General features: G+C 41.0%; 1 protein-coding gene across 9 annotated transcripts in view; it reads right to left on the minus strand.

The window, feature by feature from the left end:
* The window catches only part of FHIT (fragile histidine triad diadenosine triphosphatase), a 1,370,758-nt gene that overhangs the window by 23,953 nt on the left and 1,329,047 nt on the right, over positions 1 to 17,758 (minus strand). For all 9 annotated transcript variants that reach the window (XM_041762987.1, XM_041762984.1, XM_041762986.1 and 6 more), the window contains one exon: positions 1,621 to 1,730. In XM_041762987.1, the coding sequence (XP_041618921.1) occupies positions 1,629 to 1,730 (102 nt within the window). In that variant the 3' untranslated portion in view covers positions 1,621 to 1,628. The remainder of the gene's footprint in view (positions 1 to 1,620; positions 1,731 to 17,758) is intronic.

Here is a 17,758-nt window from a genome sequence, read left to right on the forward strand (position 1 = left end):
GCCTGTAGGTCTGTGTTCTTAGGCAGACTAACTTGATCCAGAGGAAGGAAGGAAGGAAGGAAAGAAAGGAAAAGGAGGAAGGAGGGAGAAAGGGAGAGAGGAAAGAAGGAGAGAAATGAGAAGGTGAACAGTGGAAAAGGTTCAGAATAAATGATCAAAGACAGCATCTGCTAGCACCACACTATCCTTTCTGGCAACTGAATGCAAAGCTGACAAACTAATGACATCCTCCAGTGTCATTCTCCAATGAAATAAGCGTTCTAGAAAGCATGTGCCTGAGCACTACGACACACTGAACAATAATGGGGGATGGGTAGTTGATACTGGGTCTTTAAGTAATTAGAATACTTTAAAAAGGAGGCTGGAGAGAGAATGCCCAAGAAATGCAAAGGTATTAAAAACTAACTTAAAAAGATTTCTATTTCAAAGTGAAAACAATACAATGAATGTGTTTTCTACCTAAAAATCATGATCACTAAGTGGCAGATATAATTTTATATAATTCAATTGCTACCAGTATTCACTAATTGGGGTTTTAATTTTGTCTGATCTACTTTAGTAGCTTTTAATATAAACACAAGACTACATGAAGCAGGCAATTCCAAAAAGGAAAAATAAATTATTCAGGGGAGAGGTGCTTTATCCAAGGTCCATGAAAGGAGGTTTATTAAAATGCAGGATACACGGTATTTTTTAGTCCAGGAATGCCCCCATTTTTCATGGCAACCCCATTTATTTGAACATTTCAGAAGATCCATGAGCCCCTGGACATTGTATAAAAATTTGGTGTGTACACACATTTTGAAGAAGGAGACTGGCTATAGCTTTCTACCAGAACCTTAAATCTGTGATCTCTCAACAGTTAAGTAGTCACTAATGCAAAGAAATAGTTGTATCATGTCTGATCTTTCTCTGTGCCTCTGAGCTTCCCAGTAGCCAAAACTAGAGGGAAACACAAAGCCATCCAGGTGGCTCAGTCAGTTGAGTGTCTGACTCTTGATTTTGGCTCAGGTTATGATCTTAGGGTTATGAGACTGAGCCCTGCATCAGGCTCTGTGCAGTCTTCCCTAGATTCTCTCTGTCCCTCTCTCTCTGCCTCTCCCCTTCCTCTCTTCAACCAACTAACCAATCCATTAATCTTTAAAAAAAAAAAAAAGGCCATTTACCAAAGAGATAAGAAGAGACTCAAGTAGAAGGCAGGCTGATCTGGATATGAGGTGGTGAGCTGGCTCACAGCACCTTGCAGACTAAGGTGGGAATTTGACACTTGATCTCTTGAAGGGTTTGGCTTTTTAAATGGTCAGGTTTGCATTGCAAACTATCTTGGGCTGCTTGGTGAGGTTGGATTGGAGGAAGGCAGGACAGCAGGACACTGACTTGAGGTAGTCAGGGGGAGGGGGTTGGAAGGAAGTAAACAGACAGAAGGGTCATATGGAAGGTGGCAGGGAGGCAGAGGATACCCAGAGGTAGGAATCCGTGTCTCAAGAGTCAGAGTTTTCTCCATTCTGGCTTTTGTCTTTTGAACCCTCCTGCATTTGCTTGTCAGTGTCCCCTCCCTGGGCAAAGAGCTTCCTTGTAAAGCCCCATGGAAGGTGTGAGTGATGATGAAGTGCCCAGTACCTGTAAAGTCACTGAAAGTAGGCCCGCAGGGCTGAGGCTTCTGCTGCCATTTCCTCCTCGGATCTCCACAAGGTCGGGGAGTCTTCCTCTTCCTTGTCATGCTTCTGGAGCTTTAGAGAAAACAATGGAAAAGGCTCATTAGTGGGTCCTTGGGATCCTGAACAAGTGTTATGGGCTGAACACAATTTGAAAATCAGAGGCTGGAAATTTGTGTCTCTTCATTGCATTGGTTGCCCAGATTTGAAAATGGGGAGGTATCCCATAAGAATCACATTTCCAGCTTTTCTAATAAAATTACCAGATTAGACTATCCTGTGGCCTGTTTCATGCTTTGTCTTGTCTGCAGAGGCTGTGAGTGGGAGTCAAAGACTAGGGAGCATCTTCCCATTTTCCGTAATCTCCACCACTCTCTGATCTTATGCTCTGCTGGCATCATTTATTTATTTTACTCATTGGATACTAAAGGCATGGGTTTGGTGCCTACCCATGATCATTCCTCCAAGTTGGCCTGTGGTTTACCTACTATTTTCTTTGGCTTAGTCTCTCTTATATGAGCTCTGAGCAGTTTTGTTCAGTGAGCCAAAATAGCCCATGCAAATCTGTGATAATAATACAAGAGCCATGAGTACTGAGTAGGAAATAAGAGCATATCCATTAAAAGGGGGCTAAGTAGGCAAATGGTTAAAAAAAATTAAGAAACATCAAAAAATTAACAATTGCTCTAAGTCAACCGAATCATTTAAAAATTTTCAAATACATTTATTTTTTAAAGCATCTTATATATGTCTCAGATTTAGATAGAGTAAATAAAATTTCAATTCTATCAGAGAGAGGGTGTTCTTAGAACATTTCATTAGAAGAGCTCAATTTTCCCCCTTAATCTCCTGTTGCAATTCAGTTTTATTAACTAGATTTGTTATTCCTGTGTGGGGCTTTATCTACTGTAAAATGCTAAAGGTATAAATTCATAGGATGCGCAGTGTACTGTTTTGTAAGTCATTGGAAGAGATTGAGGTAAATGATTTAACAGCATCAATGGTGGCTGGTATTTATGATATGAATGGGTAGTTTCTTTCATGTGTGTTATTCCATCCCGAATCATTTCATTGAATCTGTACCATAATCCATACACAAGGCAGACACTACTTAGCTCCATTTTAACAAGGAGGAAATTGAGATCTGAGGATGTTCATTTGCTTGTCAAAGATCATCCAGCTAGACAGTGGCAGAATTGTTCCCAATGATATCTGCCTTTTTATCTATCCTGGAGAAACTGCCATGCCACCAAAGAATGGCCAGCTCCACCCACCAGGTGCATTCCCCTAAAAAGGCAGATCCTTGAAAAGGATCTTGCTGCCTCAGCAAAAAGTCTCTTTACTACCATAGTGGAGTTTCCTATCTCAGGCCCAAATTACTGTAAATCTAACCCAGAGACGTCCCATGCCCCTCACCCTCCACCTCTGTGGCCCTTTGCAGCAGATGGAGAAATTTCACCAGTGGTTTAGAACGAACTTTGACACACAAGGCAAAACAGTGCATAGCCTGGCTCTCCAGCTGGGCTGTATTTCCACTTGGGGGAAGTTTGAGCCTAAATGAGGTTCATCAGCATATAACTGGGCCACAAATCTGTTGATGAGGGTCATGGATCTTCCGTTCAGAATTTGGCTGCCAGCGCTCTGGTTTTACATTTTGCCACATAGATTTAATTCTCCTTAGTGGAAGAAAACCACATTAAGAAGTCATTTCCTTCCTTGCGGAGGCAGATATGACGCAACTGCTACAGGCGAGGCAAACGGGATTGCTATTTTTCTACTCAAGAACTAATTTTCATTTTGATACTAGCTTTAGGTCTGTTATAAATCCATCTTGTAACAATTCAATAGGATGACAAAGAATAATATATACAGCCCAGAAAATATAGCCTTCCCCACTTCTGGTGCTGCCATTGAAAAGACACAGAAATCAAGCATTAAGTGGCTTCATCACCACAGATCATACCAGATGAATTGAAATAATTTAGAGCCTGTGAACGTTAATGCCTCCCTGGTTATTAGGCGACCGTCTGTTATTGTCATATGCCTTACAGATGGCAACGTTGTGTCGACACTTCGAAGTTGTTTATGCGAGGTAGGAAATAAATAAAACAAAAACTAATCATATTTGCAAAGCTCTGTTGTATATGGTTTTTAAAACGTAGAGGTTTCCCTCCTAAAGTCCCATATGGAAGCATGTGGCTTCCTTTTAGAACAGCAGTGTTCAGTGCTGGCTGCCCACTGGAATCACCTGCAGAACTTAAAAAAAATACTATTGCCTGGGTCAACCCAGGGATCCTGATTTAATTTGTCTGGGGACAGCCTGCATTTGGCATTTTTTTCCAAACTTCTCACCTAATTCTAAGGTACACTTATGGTTGAGAAGCACTGAGTTTGGGAGAAATGCATATGTGTATGGGTAGAACCCGTGTATATACAGAAATAAAACATTTTCCTGTAAACCCATTGCTTGTCACTCTATCAACAGAATAGATAGAGTGCTTTGCAAACTCTGCTCTAGAACTGCTTTCCTTCGATTCTCATTCTCTCCAAGAGGTGTGTGGACCATGGGGCTTGTCCCAGCAACTCTAGGTTGCTTGTCTAGTTCAGGAGCCTTTGAATGAATTTTCAGTGTCTGCAGAAATAGGGAGCCCAGGAACCATCCTGATGAACAAGACTTGTGTTTTAGAAGAGCCCCCAGGTTACTTGAAAATTAAGCATGCTATAGTTTGGAGTAAATTTCTGCTTCCCTGAGGCAAACCAAGAACCTGGTAGCTGCAAGCCATCACAGGCTAGCAGAGATCAACTCTAATGACCTCAAACAACAGTTTATCCAGCGGGTACTACATGCCTTGAGGAAGCTTTAATGGTGGGGGAGTTCACTTCAGATGAACCTTCCAGATTAATTTAGGCTGTCCCCAGGAAAGGCAATGACTACTTATTAATGTAAAAGATATTTATTCTGTCCCTGCAATGCTAGGGGCTGGCCCTGGCACTAGAACACCGAAACAGGCCCTTTATCCGTCTTCAGGGGGTTTCCAGGTAGGGGGAGTAGACACCAAATGGTTAATTATGAACGAGAGGGGCATCTCCAAATGATAGGGCTGCTGCTAGGAAGGCATGACCTAGTTCGAAAGGCTTTTGAGAATCAGTTTAGTTTGGTAAAGAAACAGAGTGCTATAATAAAGAGTGATGGGGAAGAGGGAGTTATCTAAGGAACATCGAGCAATATCTCTCCAAGAAGATGAGATTAGGGCCAGACTTTGACAATGAGAGATGCAAATTCCTTAACTCTTTGTGCCTTAGTTTTTCCCTCTGTAGAAAGGGGGCAGTGAGAGTTGTGAGTAGTTATGTGCATGGCACATAGTAGTAGTAACAGCAACAGCAAATATTACCACTGACTACTTTTAATTACTAGGCTAGATATACTGTCCCCCTGACAGTGACCACTGACCAGCCCAGTGATGTTATATCCAGGAGTAGAAGTGCCTTTCCTATCTTCATGGTTCCCCAATGACATGTGTCTTTTGGACCTTAAATATCCTGTAAAAGTATTAAGAGCTGTGGTCAAAATTCAGGCCCATATCAGCAAATCTACTGACACATTCAGTCGAAGGAGGAAATTAAGCCCCTCCAGCTCTAAAATGACTTACAATAATCCCCTAACAAGCAGGGTTGTTGCAAGCAGTGAAAAAGGTATTAATGGAGGCTTCTCACAGGTAAAAGTCAAGGTTCTAGAGTACAAAAGCATGTGGTAATGGTCAAATACAGTCAAAATTACCATAGGAGCGTGGCTGCTAGAGTTGGCAAATAAAAATACTAAAACAAATGAAATCAGTTTGTTTCATTTATCTCATGAAGTATCTGGGACATATTCTTACTAAAAAGTATTATTTCTTTATCTGCAATTCAAACTTAAATGAGCTTTTTCCTGTATTTTGTCTGGTAACTCAGTCCAGGAGACCTCTTTGAAAAAGCCCACACCAAGTACTTGGGTTATTCCCACACCTGCTGAGCTGTGAAATTCTGGAAAAGATACAAGCTGTCCAAAGGATGAACAAATTCAAGGCCAGCATTTGGTGCACTCTAAGGCTTATTATTGCATGAAACAAAGAATAAATCACCAGTTCTCTTCAAATCTCCTAGCTATCACTTTTCAAGTGCAAACTTTTTCACATCTCTGAAATCAAAGTGTGTTCCACTATCAATGGTGTGTCATGATTTAATTGGCGGTGTTTTTCTTTGTTAGTAGTACATAAAAGAACAGTTCTTCTAGGTAACTATCTGGGATTCAGCACACTGCAATGCTCCATCTTTCCTCCTGATAATTACATCACATAAGTTAAATGGCCATGAAAATGCTCAGCACCACAGCACATTCCTCCCCTCCTCTCTATGCAACAGTGAAACTTTGGAACAGTTGACACTGTTTTCACAGGTACTTGGTTCTTTAGAGGAAAGTGCTCACCAAAGTAACAAAGTTTGCAAAAATTTGAACCAAAAAGTCTTTATTCACATTCAACAGAGTGAAGTCTGTGATGGTTCCTGGAAGAGTATTCCATTTCTATATAGCTTTGAAAAGAGATTAAAAAAATGTATCTGCAGTCATTCCACTTTATCTGCCTGAAATGATTTTGGGGAAGGTAGTGTTAACAGGATTTCTGACTGAAGTACTGATATGTGTCGATTTTGACATTCCGCTCCTTCCTGGGCATTGAGCGTGCTATCAGGAGGTATGTGGGGTAAAGATTAATTCCCTGATGTAATGCTCAAACTTCCTTGGCTATTGACTTTTTTATAGCTCTGTAATGGAATACAGTAGGAAGAATGATTCACAATAATTTAAATGTTTTTCAGAATTTGGAACTAACCTGTAGTAAAATGCCAAACGGTCTTCCAAGGGTGGGGGTAGGGGGAGAGAAACAATTTAATACCACTTCTTAAAGAAGCAAGTGGCTGAATATAAACTTGGGTGTTGTTATAAAGTACATTAATATATTTCATTGTTATTAGTTTTGTAAAACAACACAAAGAGCAGACAGCTTAAACTATTTCTTATGGGTTGATGGCTTTGTTGAGACAGGTGTTTATATAAAATCTTGAAAGGGAAATAATATCCAGGAATAGAGAAGTAAATCCATAATATATATATATATGATTCTCTGCCTCTACTTTCAATTTACCCAACAAGCATTTGTTGATCTTATGATATATTCCAGGCACTGTTCTAGGTCTTATGATAGCGATAAAGATGAATAAATCAGAAATCTGTGCCTTCTGAAGGCTCACCACCTGACAGGGCAAACAGATTTATACATATGTAATTTAATCCAAGTCAGGCATAAGGACTGGGCTGGGCTAGAAGTTCTATCATAGCACTCTCAAAATATCTGAGGGAGAGAGTAATTTTTCCCAGGATGGGGTCTTGGGTTGATTTTACAAAATTAGGATTTGCCCTAGGCTTAAAAGATGGTGGTGGGATTTTAAGGACAAGGGTATTCTAGGCAATGGGAACAGCTTCAGCAGACACATGATGTGTGTGCCAGCTCTCCTGCAATTTGTGCCATGGCTGGCTTCACCAACTGCTTGCATCCCTCTTTCCCGAGGAGTCCTGACGTGGGTAAGCCTGACCATCTATCAGAGGGGTCAAGAGAACTGAAATTTACTTGCCATTTTAAGAAGTCTTAACATTTCATTTTTTAAATATGGGGTAGACATTTCAATGACCCAGAGATGGCCTCTAGTCTATGACTCAAAGCCATGAACAGCTCTGAATCCTACTGAGAGAGAGTCATTCCACTTTCAGTCTTGCCCTAGTCCTTCTGAGCAATCGCAAAGAAAGGACTAGCATCTCCTTAACATGGTACCAACATGACCTTCAACAGAACCAGGGGAGTCATCCAGACTCTAGCTAGAATTTAATAAGCTTGTTTTGTTGAGAGTTGAGATCATATTTATTTTGAGAGTTATCTCCCATTTATGATGTCATCTCAAAGTTCCTGTTAAAGTAAATTTATTTAAGGTAAAGAGTCAATTTTGAAAATAGATGAAGTATGACAGTATCAGAAATATAGCATTAAGCCTGGCATGAACCTTGAAAGATGGTCCAGAGGTGGGAAGTTCAGTGAGGTGAGGGAAGTCACTGAAAATGTGAGGCTAAAGTGTGGGCTTTCTAGAATGTGGATGTGATTGTTTCTATTGGACTGAACTAGAAAAGGTTTCAGAATTTGTTAGTTTTAACAGAATTTGAAAGTCAAAATGATTTAACAGTATAATAGCTCTGAAGAACAACCAGTGTATCATGATCTGTAGGGACGGTAGAGTGGTGGGGAGGGGGATTGGGAGGAAGACCTCCCCACAGAAGTTCTGCTTAAGCTGAGGTGTGAACAATGGCTAGAAATCTCTTAAGCAAAGAGGAAAGAAAAAGGATATTTCACACAGAGGGAGCAGAAGTGCAGAGCATTGAGGAAAAAGGAGTCTTGGTTGAGTAACTGACTAGAAAAGGAAGGGACATGGTGGATCATTTGCAGCCTGTGGGGATGGCTGAAAAATGTGGGTTTTATTTTTGGTGCAAAGAAGACATTAAAGGGTTCGAAGCGGGGAAGTTAAAAGCTTAGAATAATTTTTTTTTTTTTTTTTTTGTAGAGCATCCTGGCTGGAGAATGAGTTAGAGAGAGATTCTGGCTCCTGCAGCAGCCAGACCAGAAATGATGGGAGCTGGGCAGGCATAGGCTTGGACGAAGGGGGGCCCTCGGGATGAAGGGGAGCTCAGACGCTAGTGTAGTGGTGACTTAGTGGCTATATGTGCAGTTAGAGACTGGGGCTCAGTGCCTCCCCATGGTAGGCAGAGAAAGCCCAGACATGGGAAAGCCCAGACAGCTTCCTTCTGGGCCCTTTGTAGAGCACACACGGATGCCGGCTCCCCTGCTTACGGCTGCTCCAAAACAGGACGGTATGAAAATCACCACTGTCCTGCCCAGTATGTGCCTCTCTTCAGACACACGCTTCCCAAACCCCCCAAGAAGCCTTTCTGGACCATTTAGATAGAATTGGGTTATATTTCATGACTGGATGTTGTCTCGCTCTGTCCCAAACACACAGCCAGCATCCTTTGAGCACACATTTCCTCCCCCAAACACCAAACACCTCTTCTCTACATGCTGGTTATTGAGCACATGGTCACTCACTTAGGCCTTTCTTGGTGTCCGAATGAATCACCTCTTGCTTTCATTTGATACAAAATAATAAGTCTGTGCCACCAACCTTGGGCAGCCACTTGTGTTATCTTAGAACCCCGAGGTTCTTCAGATATTACTTGATGCAAAAATATGTTAACTGCCTCCCTACTTACTCTCTATGTGAGCTGGAACTCTAGACTGATGGCTACATTGTGAGACCTTTAAGTGAAAACAAATGACCTCTAGTGCCTTGTTCACTGTGAAATTTCTAAAGCCTAGTTTATAGCCTATATGGAGAGAAATCCAGGTAATCAACAGTGCATTCATCATTTGATTAGTTGCCCAAGCTTTGGCTTAAGCCTAACTTGCTTGAGTTAAAGCAAAAGTTTTTTTGTGTGTGTGTGTATGCTGCCAATGAGGCCAAAATGCTGAAATAAGCTCTTATATTAATTAATGGCATCCTACTTTCAAGGAGTATAGAGTGTTGATGTTTAAGAATTTGTAACCCCCAAAAGTATTTATTAACTAGAAAATCACAGCACTGGAAAATAATTATGCCAAACCACTGTACTATAACAGAACCCAATTGCTTATCCAATTATACATTAAAGTATCACATTGTCAAGCCAATTGCCAAAGCAGCAAATGAGACTTTACCAGCGTCACAATTTGGACCAGCTATTACTCAATTGGCTGTACTGTGAATGGTCTTCGGAGTATCCCAGGCATCCTATAAAACCTGTACAAACCAGGTGGACAGTCAGGTTTGGTGGAGTACATGCCTGCTATCATAAAATTGCTTTCATGTGTTAGGCATTGCAATCTGTAGTGTCCCATCAGAAGCTTATTAGGAGCAGTTCAACAAAGGGAGGCTTCCGTCCCTGGTCTCACGCAGTTGGTTTCAATGAAAACAACCAAGTAGTCACTTCTTGTCAGAGGACCAATCAGCAAGGCTTAGTCTGAAATGTGTATTTGAGAACGGTAACCCCAGACAGGGATTCCTGGATCTGCCATGATGCCTCCTGGCCAGCCACCATTTAGAACTTTTTCACAACATGGCATCAGGGCTGTTGAGGAACCAGGCTCAAGAACTGGACTGTGAGGGGCTTGCTGGGGGTGTTGAGATTGGAGTCACTACATTTGAGAATCATTAGCACAGACAGGGTAAAACACAAACTTGACTTATTTTGAGGACACCCCATGGCTAAAATCTTCCTCAGAGTGTACCACAGTGAGCCTCGTGTGATCCTCCCCAACAGTTGGGCTTAGAATTTCAGATGAAAATCCCACGATAGTAGTAGTGGTTACCAGGGCTTTGTAGAGAAATCAATTGTGCTCACCCAGCAGTTTTTGGTATTTCCATTATAATATGCCCTCAACAATTGTTAATGTGGTAGAAAGCCTCCTGTCTAGTTCTTGTATGTCTGATAGAAATCACCAAATTACAGTAACATTCATCAATGTCTCTTTACTGCTTGCTGGGTTTGACACCCACTGTATTTTCAAGAAGCACAGTGTGTTTTAAGGGTGATTTGCCTCCCAACTTAGTGGCTGTACAAGTTCATCGTTCCCATTTTCCAGATGAAACATCTAAGTCTCCTAGACACTTGAATCACTCAACCAACATGGCTAATGAGGAACAAGAAATATAGTTTGCAGGCTCTTAGTGGACTCTTGGATCTATTCTGTAAATTCTCGGCAACTTTTCTGTGGTTAACATTTTTGAGAGCATAGGTGGTAGAGCAGCTTGGAGAAGAGGTCTACCTCCAAGCTGGGATCAGCCGAGGGAGTCTCCTCGAAGGGCACAATTGCATCTCAGGCAAGTTTTCAGTAAATAATCGCTGATCTCTGACACCTCACCCTAGGCTCCATCATATCTGAGCTTTACTGGCTTTTTAATGGGAAAGAAACTGGTGAAGCAACGGGGATTAGAGATTTCTACCAGTTTGATTTCCTTAGGCCTCCTGTTTCTAGAAACATGCTCACCGAGAAATGAAATGAAACTCTTTCTGAAAAGGAGTTTCATGATGGACCAAACTTTGGAAAAGGAAACATTTATTCAGAAAGCAATTTCCTTAAAAAAAAAAAAAGGCAATTTCCTTGGCAAGCCATGTTCCGCAAGCCTTCCCCCCACCGTGTCTTGGATATTGGTGTTTGAGAGAGAGTGTTTCCCTTTATTCCCAGAGTGATGTCAAGTTTGGTACTCAGAATGAGGAAAAAGAAAAGGCAAGGGGCCAAATTCTGGTTTCTTTTGAACCTCCTGAACATTTTGTTTCATATTTGCTCCTACTACAATATGGCTTCTATTTCTAAAGGCCCTTTAAAAAATCTTTAGAAGAACAGCCCAGGCAAGAGAGCTCTCCTTGAGGAGATTGGAACATCTGTACTGCAAGAAGCTAAGCAAACACACAACCAGAAACACGCCACCATAGACATAGCCTCAGAATCCTTCCTATTCAACATAATGTTGGAGGCAGCAACAACTAAACTCTCAAGATAAAACCCATTTGGAGAAGTTGAATAAGGGGTGTGTGGGGGTTGCACAATCCAGGTCTCCCAAGCATTGGAAGCTCATTTCTCTGCAGAACTCATTCAATTATTCAACAAATAATAGTAATATATCTACTACATTGTATTATTCTGTGCAATGGTGAGTAAGCTGGACAAGGTTTAGGGCTCAGGAGGCATATATTTGAGGAGAAAAGATAATTAGCAAGTAATCAAATCAGTTACTACCATTCCAGGGAATAACAGAAGTACAGTAGACCATGCAGACAGGGTAGACTGCTCTGAGGAGGTGACAAGGAGGCTGAGAGGGATCATCAAGTGTGTCATACACAGAAGAAGAGCTGAGGTACTTCATGGTCTGTGCCTTCCCTTTCTTTAGTGCTAGAGGCACAAGTGCTAGAAGAAGAATTGGATGACTCAGTCACATCACTCTTGTTGAGCACCTACTTCTTGCTGGGCTCCAAAGAATATCCAGACTCCATGAGCTGAAGGTGGAGAGGTGAGATGGAACAGCTAGGCCCAGCTTTGCCTCTGAGATAGGCCAATGCCACTTTGTGGCTTGACTTTTTGCCTTCTGGTCCTCTGTCCCTCCTTAATACCAGGCCCTCCTGATAGGAAATCTTTCACAGAAAAGCAAGTGAGCAGCAAGCTATTTGCACAAGTGGTTACCAGCATAGGGCAGCAAGGACACAGGCTGACCTCACAAGCGTTCGCCATATGTTTGGCAGAGCTAAAAGAGCTACCCCACACCATCTGGCCAGGTGCCTGGCACCAGGACCCCCATATTGGCAGATGAAAAATGACTAACATAAAATCTATATGCCAAGAGTATTCACCACTCCCCTGGATTGGTCATGAATTTCTTCCTTTTATAAGACAATCGTTCTGCCTCTGTTATGAAGCCACATCCCATGAAGCTGCTACACACCCACTTCAAGTAACATGCCCTCTGTTATTCACAGACTCATTGACTTCTGATGGAGCTGTGCCAGTGCCCTTCAAAGCCTGGTCCTGTGAGTTGCACAAATAAATTAGAAGAAGCCAACCTTTCCCGAATGCCTTTATTTCATTTAAAAATCTTCTTTAATGAAGCCATAAAGCCTTGGATACAGCTGAAACGCTAAGCTTACCATGCGTGACAGCAGATTTTTGTCACAAAGGATTTCAAACGCCTTAAAAAAAAAATACTTGAAAGAAACTAAGATTTCCTTGTTATAGGCTCAACTGCTCATTTTATATACCCTATAAGTGACCATAATCCAGAAATCAGCACTGAAAACAGATGTAAGCCAACTGTAAACATATACACATACAGCTTCACCACAGTGAACACTTAAAATGCAATACTAGGCTTGTGATTATTTCGAAGCATCAGGCTAGAAAAGAGATACCTTCACCTTTTTAGGCTTCCTACTGTGCATCTAACCTCTCTCATTTATTTATTACTAAGATGCTCAAGAAGCACTGTAGAAAGAGCCAAGCCTGGGATTTATACTTATATAAATAGTATATCAATAAATATAAATTATACATGAAAATCTACGCTTGACTCATATATATATGTATATGAGTGTATATATATAGTTGAGTGTGTGTGTATAGCTTAATTTTAAGATATATAACTCACAACAATGTAAGTTATAACTTCATGAATGAAAAACCCATAAAAATCTTTTAAGAATCTTAATCTTTTAATTAATCTCACCTCAGTGCTGCTCAGGGGTTTAAAGGAGTTTGGTTGCTTTTTAAAGGATAAAAGATCAAAATGATTTAAAGTAGCTTCCTACAATTTCAGGTATCTATTTAAAGTCCCAGAAAAAACTGTTTGAAAGATGCTTGTTCCAAGAATGAGGGACAAAACCTATATTTACAGTTCTCCAGTCCAAGCATCCCAGGGGCACTCATGTACTGTCTTGAGATCTTACCCTTCCCTGAGACAATGGGACCCTGATAAGCAGCGCCAGGAAGCCATCTGTCCTCATCCTAAATCTGACCCTCCCTTCCCCAATCCCTATGCATAAGCTCTGAGGGTCACACAGCATGAGATCAACTTCACATACAAATACCACTTTCCAATGCTGATGGATTTGAACTACACCTAAATCTGGCAAGTCCATGGTCTGGAGAGGATATATTGGAGCACCCGTTTTGGATTATGGTTTGGCATGATCTCCTAAAGCTGACATTCACAACACACTGTGACCTGGCAATACTCTCCAGGTATATATCTGAAAGAAAATTTTCTCATATATATGAGAATGTTCAAAGCAGCTCTAATTAAAACCCACAAAAACCTTGAAGTGACCAATGTTCTTCAAAAAGTCGATGAATAAACTGATATATTCACATCATACAATATGACACAGTGGTCAAAAGAATTGTTTGACAGAGACAATTAGTCCAAATGGACAAATCTTAACATATTATGGAGGAAAAAATAATTTTTAAAAGATAATTGTGGGATGATGCTTTTTTATAAAGTGAGAAAACAACTTAAAAATACATCCTTTTTAAAACATGCACAGAAATGCCTAAAACTATGTAAAAAGAAGTGAAGCAATGGGATCATGAGATTCAGGGTGATAGATAACTCTGTGACAGGGCACAAGGAGAAGGGTGGGGTGTTGGCCTATCCTATGGCTAGGTATAGGGTAGTGTCAAAAATCATAGCTTTTGTGCTGATGGGCTTGCAGATACTCAATTAGTCATTCAACATAACTCCCGTCAAAGCAGGCCATGAATGAAAACAAACATAGCCATCCCTGGGCAACATGCAGTTTACAGCATAGGATCACCACAATTTCCCTCCCTATGGAAATCCAGCTCCCATTCGGAGAAGCTCCATAAGAACACAACATAGTGGCATTTGCGATGTAAGAGCACTGAAGTTATTAATTGGATTCCAGATGTCTGAAATTGATGTATCCCTTCACTGAATCCCCCCTAGGATCTATTTTGGGTATAACACTTCACACAGGATGCTGTTCTTAATTAAAACTGCTCTGCCTTAAGAGCTTTATGTCTGTGAGATAGTCATCCAAACATTCTCCTCTCCATAAATTTCCTCTTATGTCCTATTTCCGAAGCAAAAGTAATACTCGCCTGGATTTTAATAAACATGTCTTCAGTGGTAATATAAATTTCACATGCTTTCTACATTTCATTATCTCTTTTAGTCCTTTTCTTCATACTGATTCTCAGACCAAGACTGTATTTGAAGGACTTTGCAGCCTTATGCTGTTTCCCACACTGGGGGCAAAAAGCAGTAAGCTGATTGCTACTTGAGTAGGAAACACAGACAAGCTGTTGAAAAAAAAAAAAACCATTAATTGCCAAGCTATTTTGCTCCTCTCCCTCTTTAATTTTTGATTTTGGCAGTAACTGACTCTAGTTCATTGATACTAGATTGAAGCCCAGTAGCCAAGTTATCAGTCCAAGATCTGTGAGTTCCTACATGGTTACTCAGATTTTGTCTACCAGATGCCAAAATTTAAAAATTTAAAAATCAGGACAACTTGATTTTTGGTATTCCAGAAGAAAACCAAAAGCAAAAAACCACCCCCCCCCAAAAAAAAAAAAAACACAAACCCCTGCTGATTTACTGTTCTCATAGAACAGCATCCGGAATCTGCTAAACCATGGAGACTAAGTTCAGGTGTCTAAATTAAAGCACTTCTGCATGCAGAATTTCATTGGATCAACTCTGGGGTAGGTAGAGGCATAGTATTCTCATCCCCATTTTACAGAAAAGGAAACAAAGACCCAGGGACATTAAGTGGGTTGTGGGGTCTTTTCTGCAGTCTTAGACTAGAAGCCTCGGCATGTTTCTCTACTAAAAAGGAGCCTCAATGAAATCTAAGAGAAGTGGCCTGAATCTAGATTTTGAAGCAGAACATCACAGCAGGAGGACTGTATAGTGGGGCCTCTCTCATTTAAAAAGTTTAAATTAAGTTCTAGATAGTGGCCCACAACAGTCTCCCAACTCTTGCTATCAAATGCTCTGGTCTTGAGTTATTGGCCTTTGACATGACTTTCTTGGCATGATAGGCCCTTACTTACCATTTCACTCCATCTCTCAACCCTCTCTGTGCCTACCCTGTTTAAGTAGGAGTGGCTCTTTCAACAACCTGCCTTGTTTTACCACTTGTCCTCTGCACATACTGTCCTCTCCAAGGGATACATTTCTTCCCCTGTTTTCCCCAGGCTAGACCAGGTGGCCCTTTGATGTGTTCCGTTTTGGGACGTGACTGTGTTATAAATATCTTACCCGCTAATTTATAGGTCTTATGAGGGCAAAACCATGTCTATTAGCAATATTCCATCTTCCTTTAACTGTCAAAACAACGTCTCATGGTTCAATCTAATACCTTAGTGAAGACCTTACAAAACCAGAGTTCAGTACATACTGGGTGTTCACTAAATACTTCTTGCCCAAATCAACCAACCATCTCAGAAGGGCGACACAGTTATAGCCATCCTCAGTCCTCAAAAACGGGTTTCATTCTGTTCTTCCAAACACATAATACTGATGCAGGGACACAGACACACTCTAAGAATGATACAGAACAAAAAATATTTCTTTATAGCCCCCATAAATCTGAAATTTATATTTACTTGATCCAAAAATTTATGATGCAATAAATTGATGATGGACCTAAGTAGACAGCCAAATGTTGAGTGTCCTTAGTCTTTGCTCATGGATTGCCTAGTGCCATCTTCTTCCCTCTTTCAAAAATAATGAGAAAAAGCTAAGTAGCAAGCAGAAGGGCAAATTAAAGGGTTTATGCCTGCACAGAGGGCAGCATCCTACCCTTATTTGTGACCCATGATGAATGACAATTTCCTTGTTTCAGAGCCTGGAAGATCACCAAGGAAGTGGACCTCAGTTATCTCACAGCTAATCATCCCTTGAAGGAGAAGCTTGAGAGAAATGGAAACATGGAAGAGCAGAGGCTGTGGTCTGGAGTATGCTCTGGGTGGTCAGTGAGAACCTGTGGCCACATCCCGTTCCTGAGCCAGCCCTCTGGTGACACCCACCCTTCTCCCACTGGGGTAAGGGAACATCTCGAAGAAGACTTGGTAGGATGCCTGTCAGTTTCTCCAACGTTCCTTCTCATTGTGGGCATTCTTCTACGTGGCTTCTTAATTGTACATGCGCACACACTGTGTCAAATGGAGTTTCCATCGCCTCTATTCACTGCATATTACATTTTTAATCAGTATATATAATTACTTACCACAAGCTGCCAGGCCAGATTTTCTGAGCATTAGTCTAATTAACTTAAGCTTGATAATTATGTTTCAGATACCATAGCAGTACACACAGAATTTGCAGATTATGCCGCCAGCTTATTTGATTCCAATAACATGTTTTCTCAGACAGTGGGTTAGTTTTGATTTTTTTTAATGGCCATCTGATAATTATTTAGGTTTCAAAGTTTTCCCTCAAACAAAATCATTGTGCTATTTAAGACAAGCTTCTCAAATAATTAATGCAGACCAGACTAAAATAGGTTTCTGTATATTTTTACACATACAAATCTGTTTTTTTTTTTTTACTAATATAAACTCAGGCTGAGGAAATACTAAAGTATAAAAAGTTCTGATGGTCAAACGGCAGAACTTTCCATGTTTCAAATGGTCTATGCTTTCCCTTTTCCCGTTACATTTATTTGCCTTCTAGTTGACAAAAAAACGAGAGAAAAGGAGAGGCAAAAGAAATGGAAAGCCTCCAGGACATACAGGTGAGAAATTAGGGGATGATAAATTCCCTGACGAACAATAAACAATATACTGAGGGCTTGCTACATGCCAGGCACTGAGTTAAAAACCCTTTTTGTGGATTATCTCATCTAATCATCCAGTAACCCTATGTGGTAGGTATGTGTTACAGATTGAATTGTGTCCCTACCCCCAAGCTGTGTTCAATCTCTAACCCCTAGTGTGTCAGAATGTAACCTTGGATCTTTACAGAGGGAATCAAGTTGAAATAAAGCCACCAGAGTAGACAATCATGCAGAAAGACTGACCTCCTAATTCAGTGGGAAAGTTTGGACACAGACAGCCATGCACACAGGGAGAATGCCATATGAACATGAAGGCAGAGACTGGGATGATGAGTCTATAAGCCAGAAAATGCCAGAGATTGCTAGCAAACCCCAAGCCAAGACAGTCATGAGACAAATTCTCGCTCAAGGTCCTCAGAAGGAACTAACCCTGCTGACATGTTGATTTCAGACTTCTAATTTCCAGAATTGTGATAAAACACAGTTGCCACCCACTTTGTGTTCCTTTGCTATTACAGCCCTAGCAAATGAATACAGTATGCATGACCCCACTCCCCATCTTACAGATGCCAAAGCTCAGAAAAGCTATGTGGTGTGTCTAGGGCCACATAGCTGTTGCACGGCAGGGGTGGAG

The sequence above is a fragment of the Vulpes lagopus genome, chromosome 7, assembly GCF_018345385.1.
Source record: "Vulpes lagopus strain Blue_001 chromosome 7, ASM1834538v1, whole genome shotgun sequence".
Lineage (NCBI taxonomy): Eukaryota > Metazoa > Chordata > Mammalia > Carnivora > Canidae > Vulpes > Vulpes lagopus.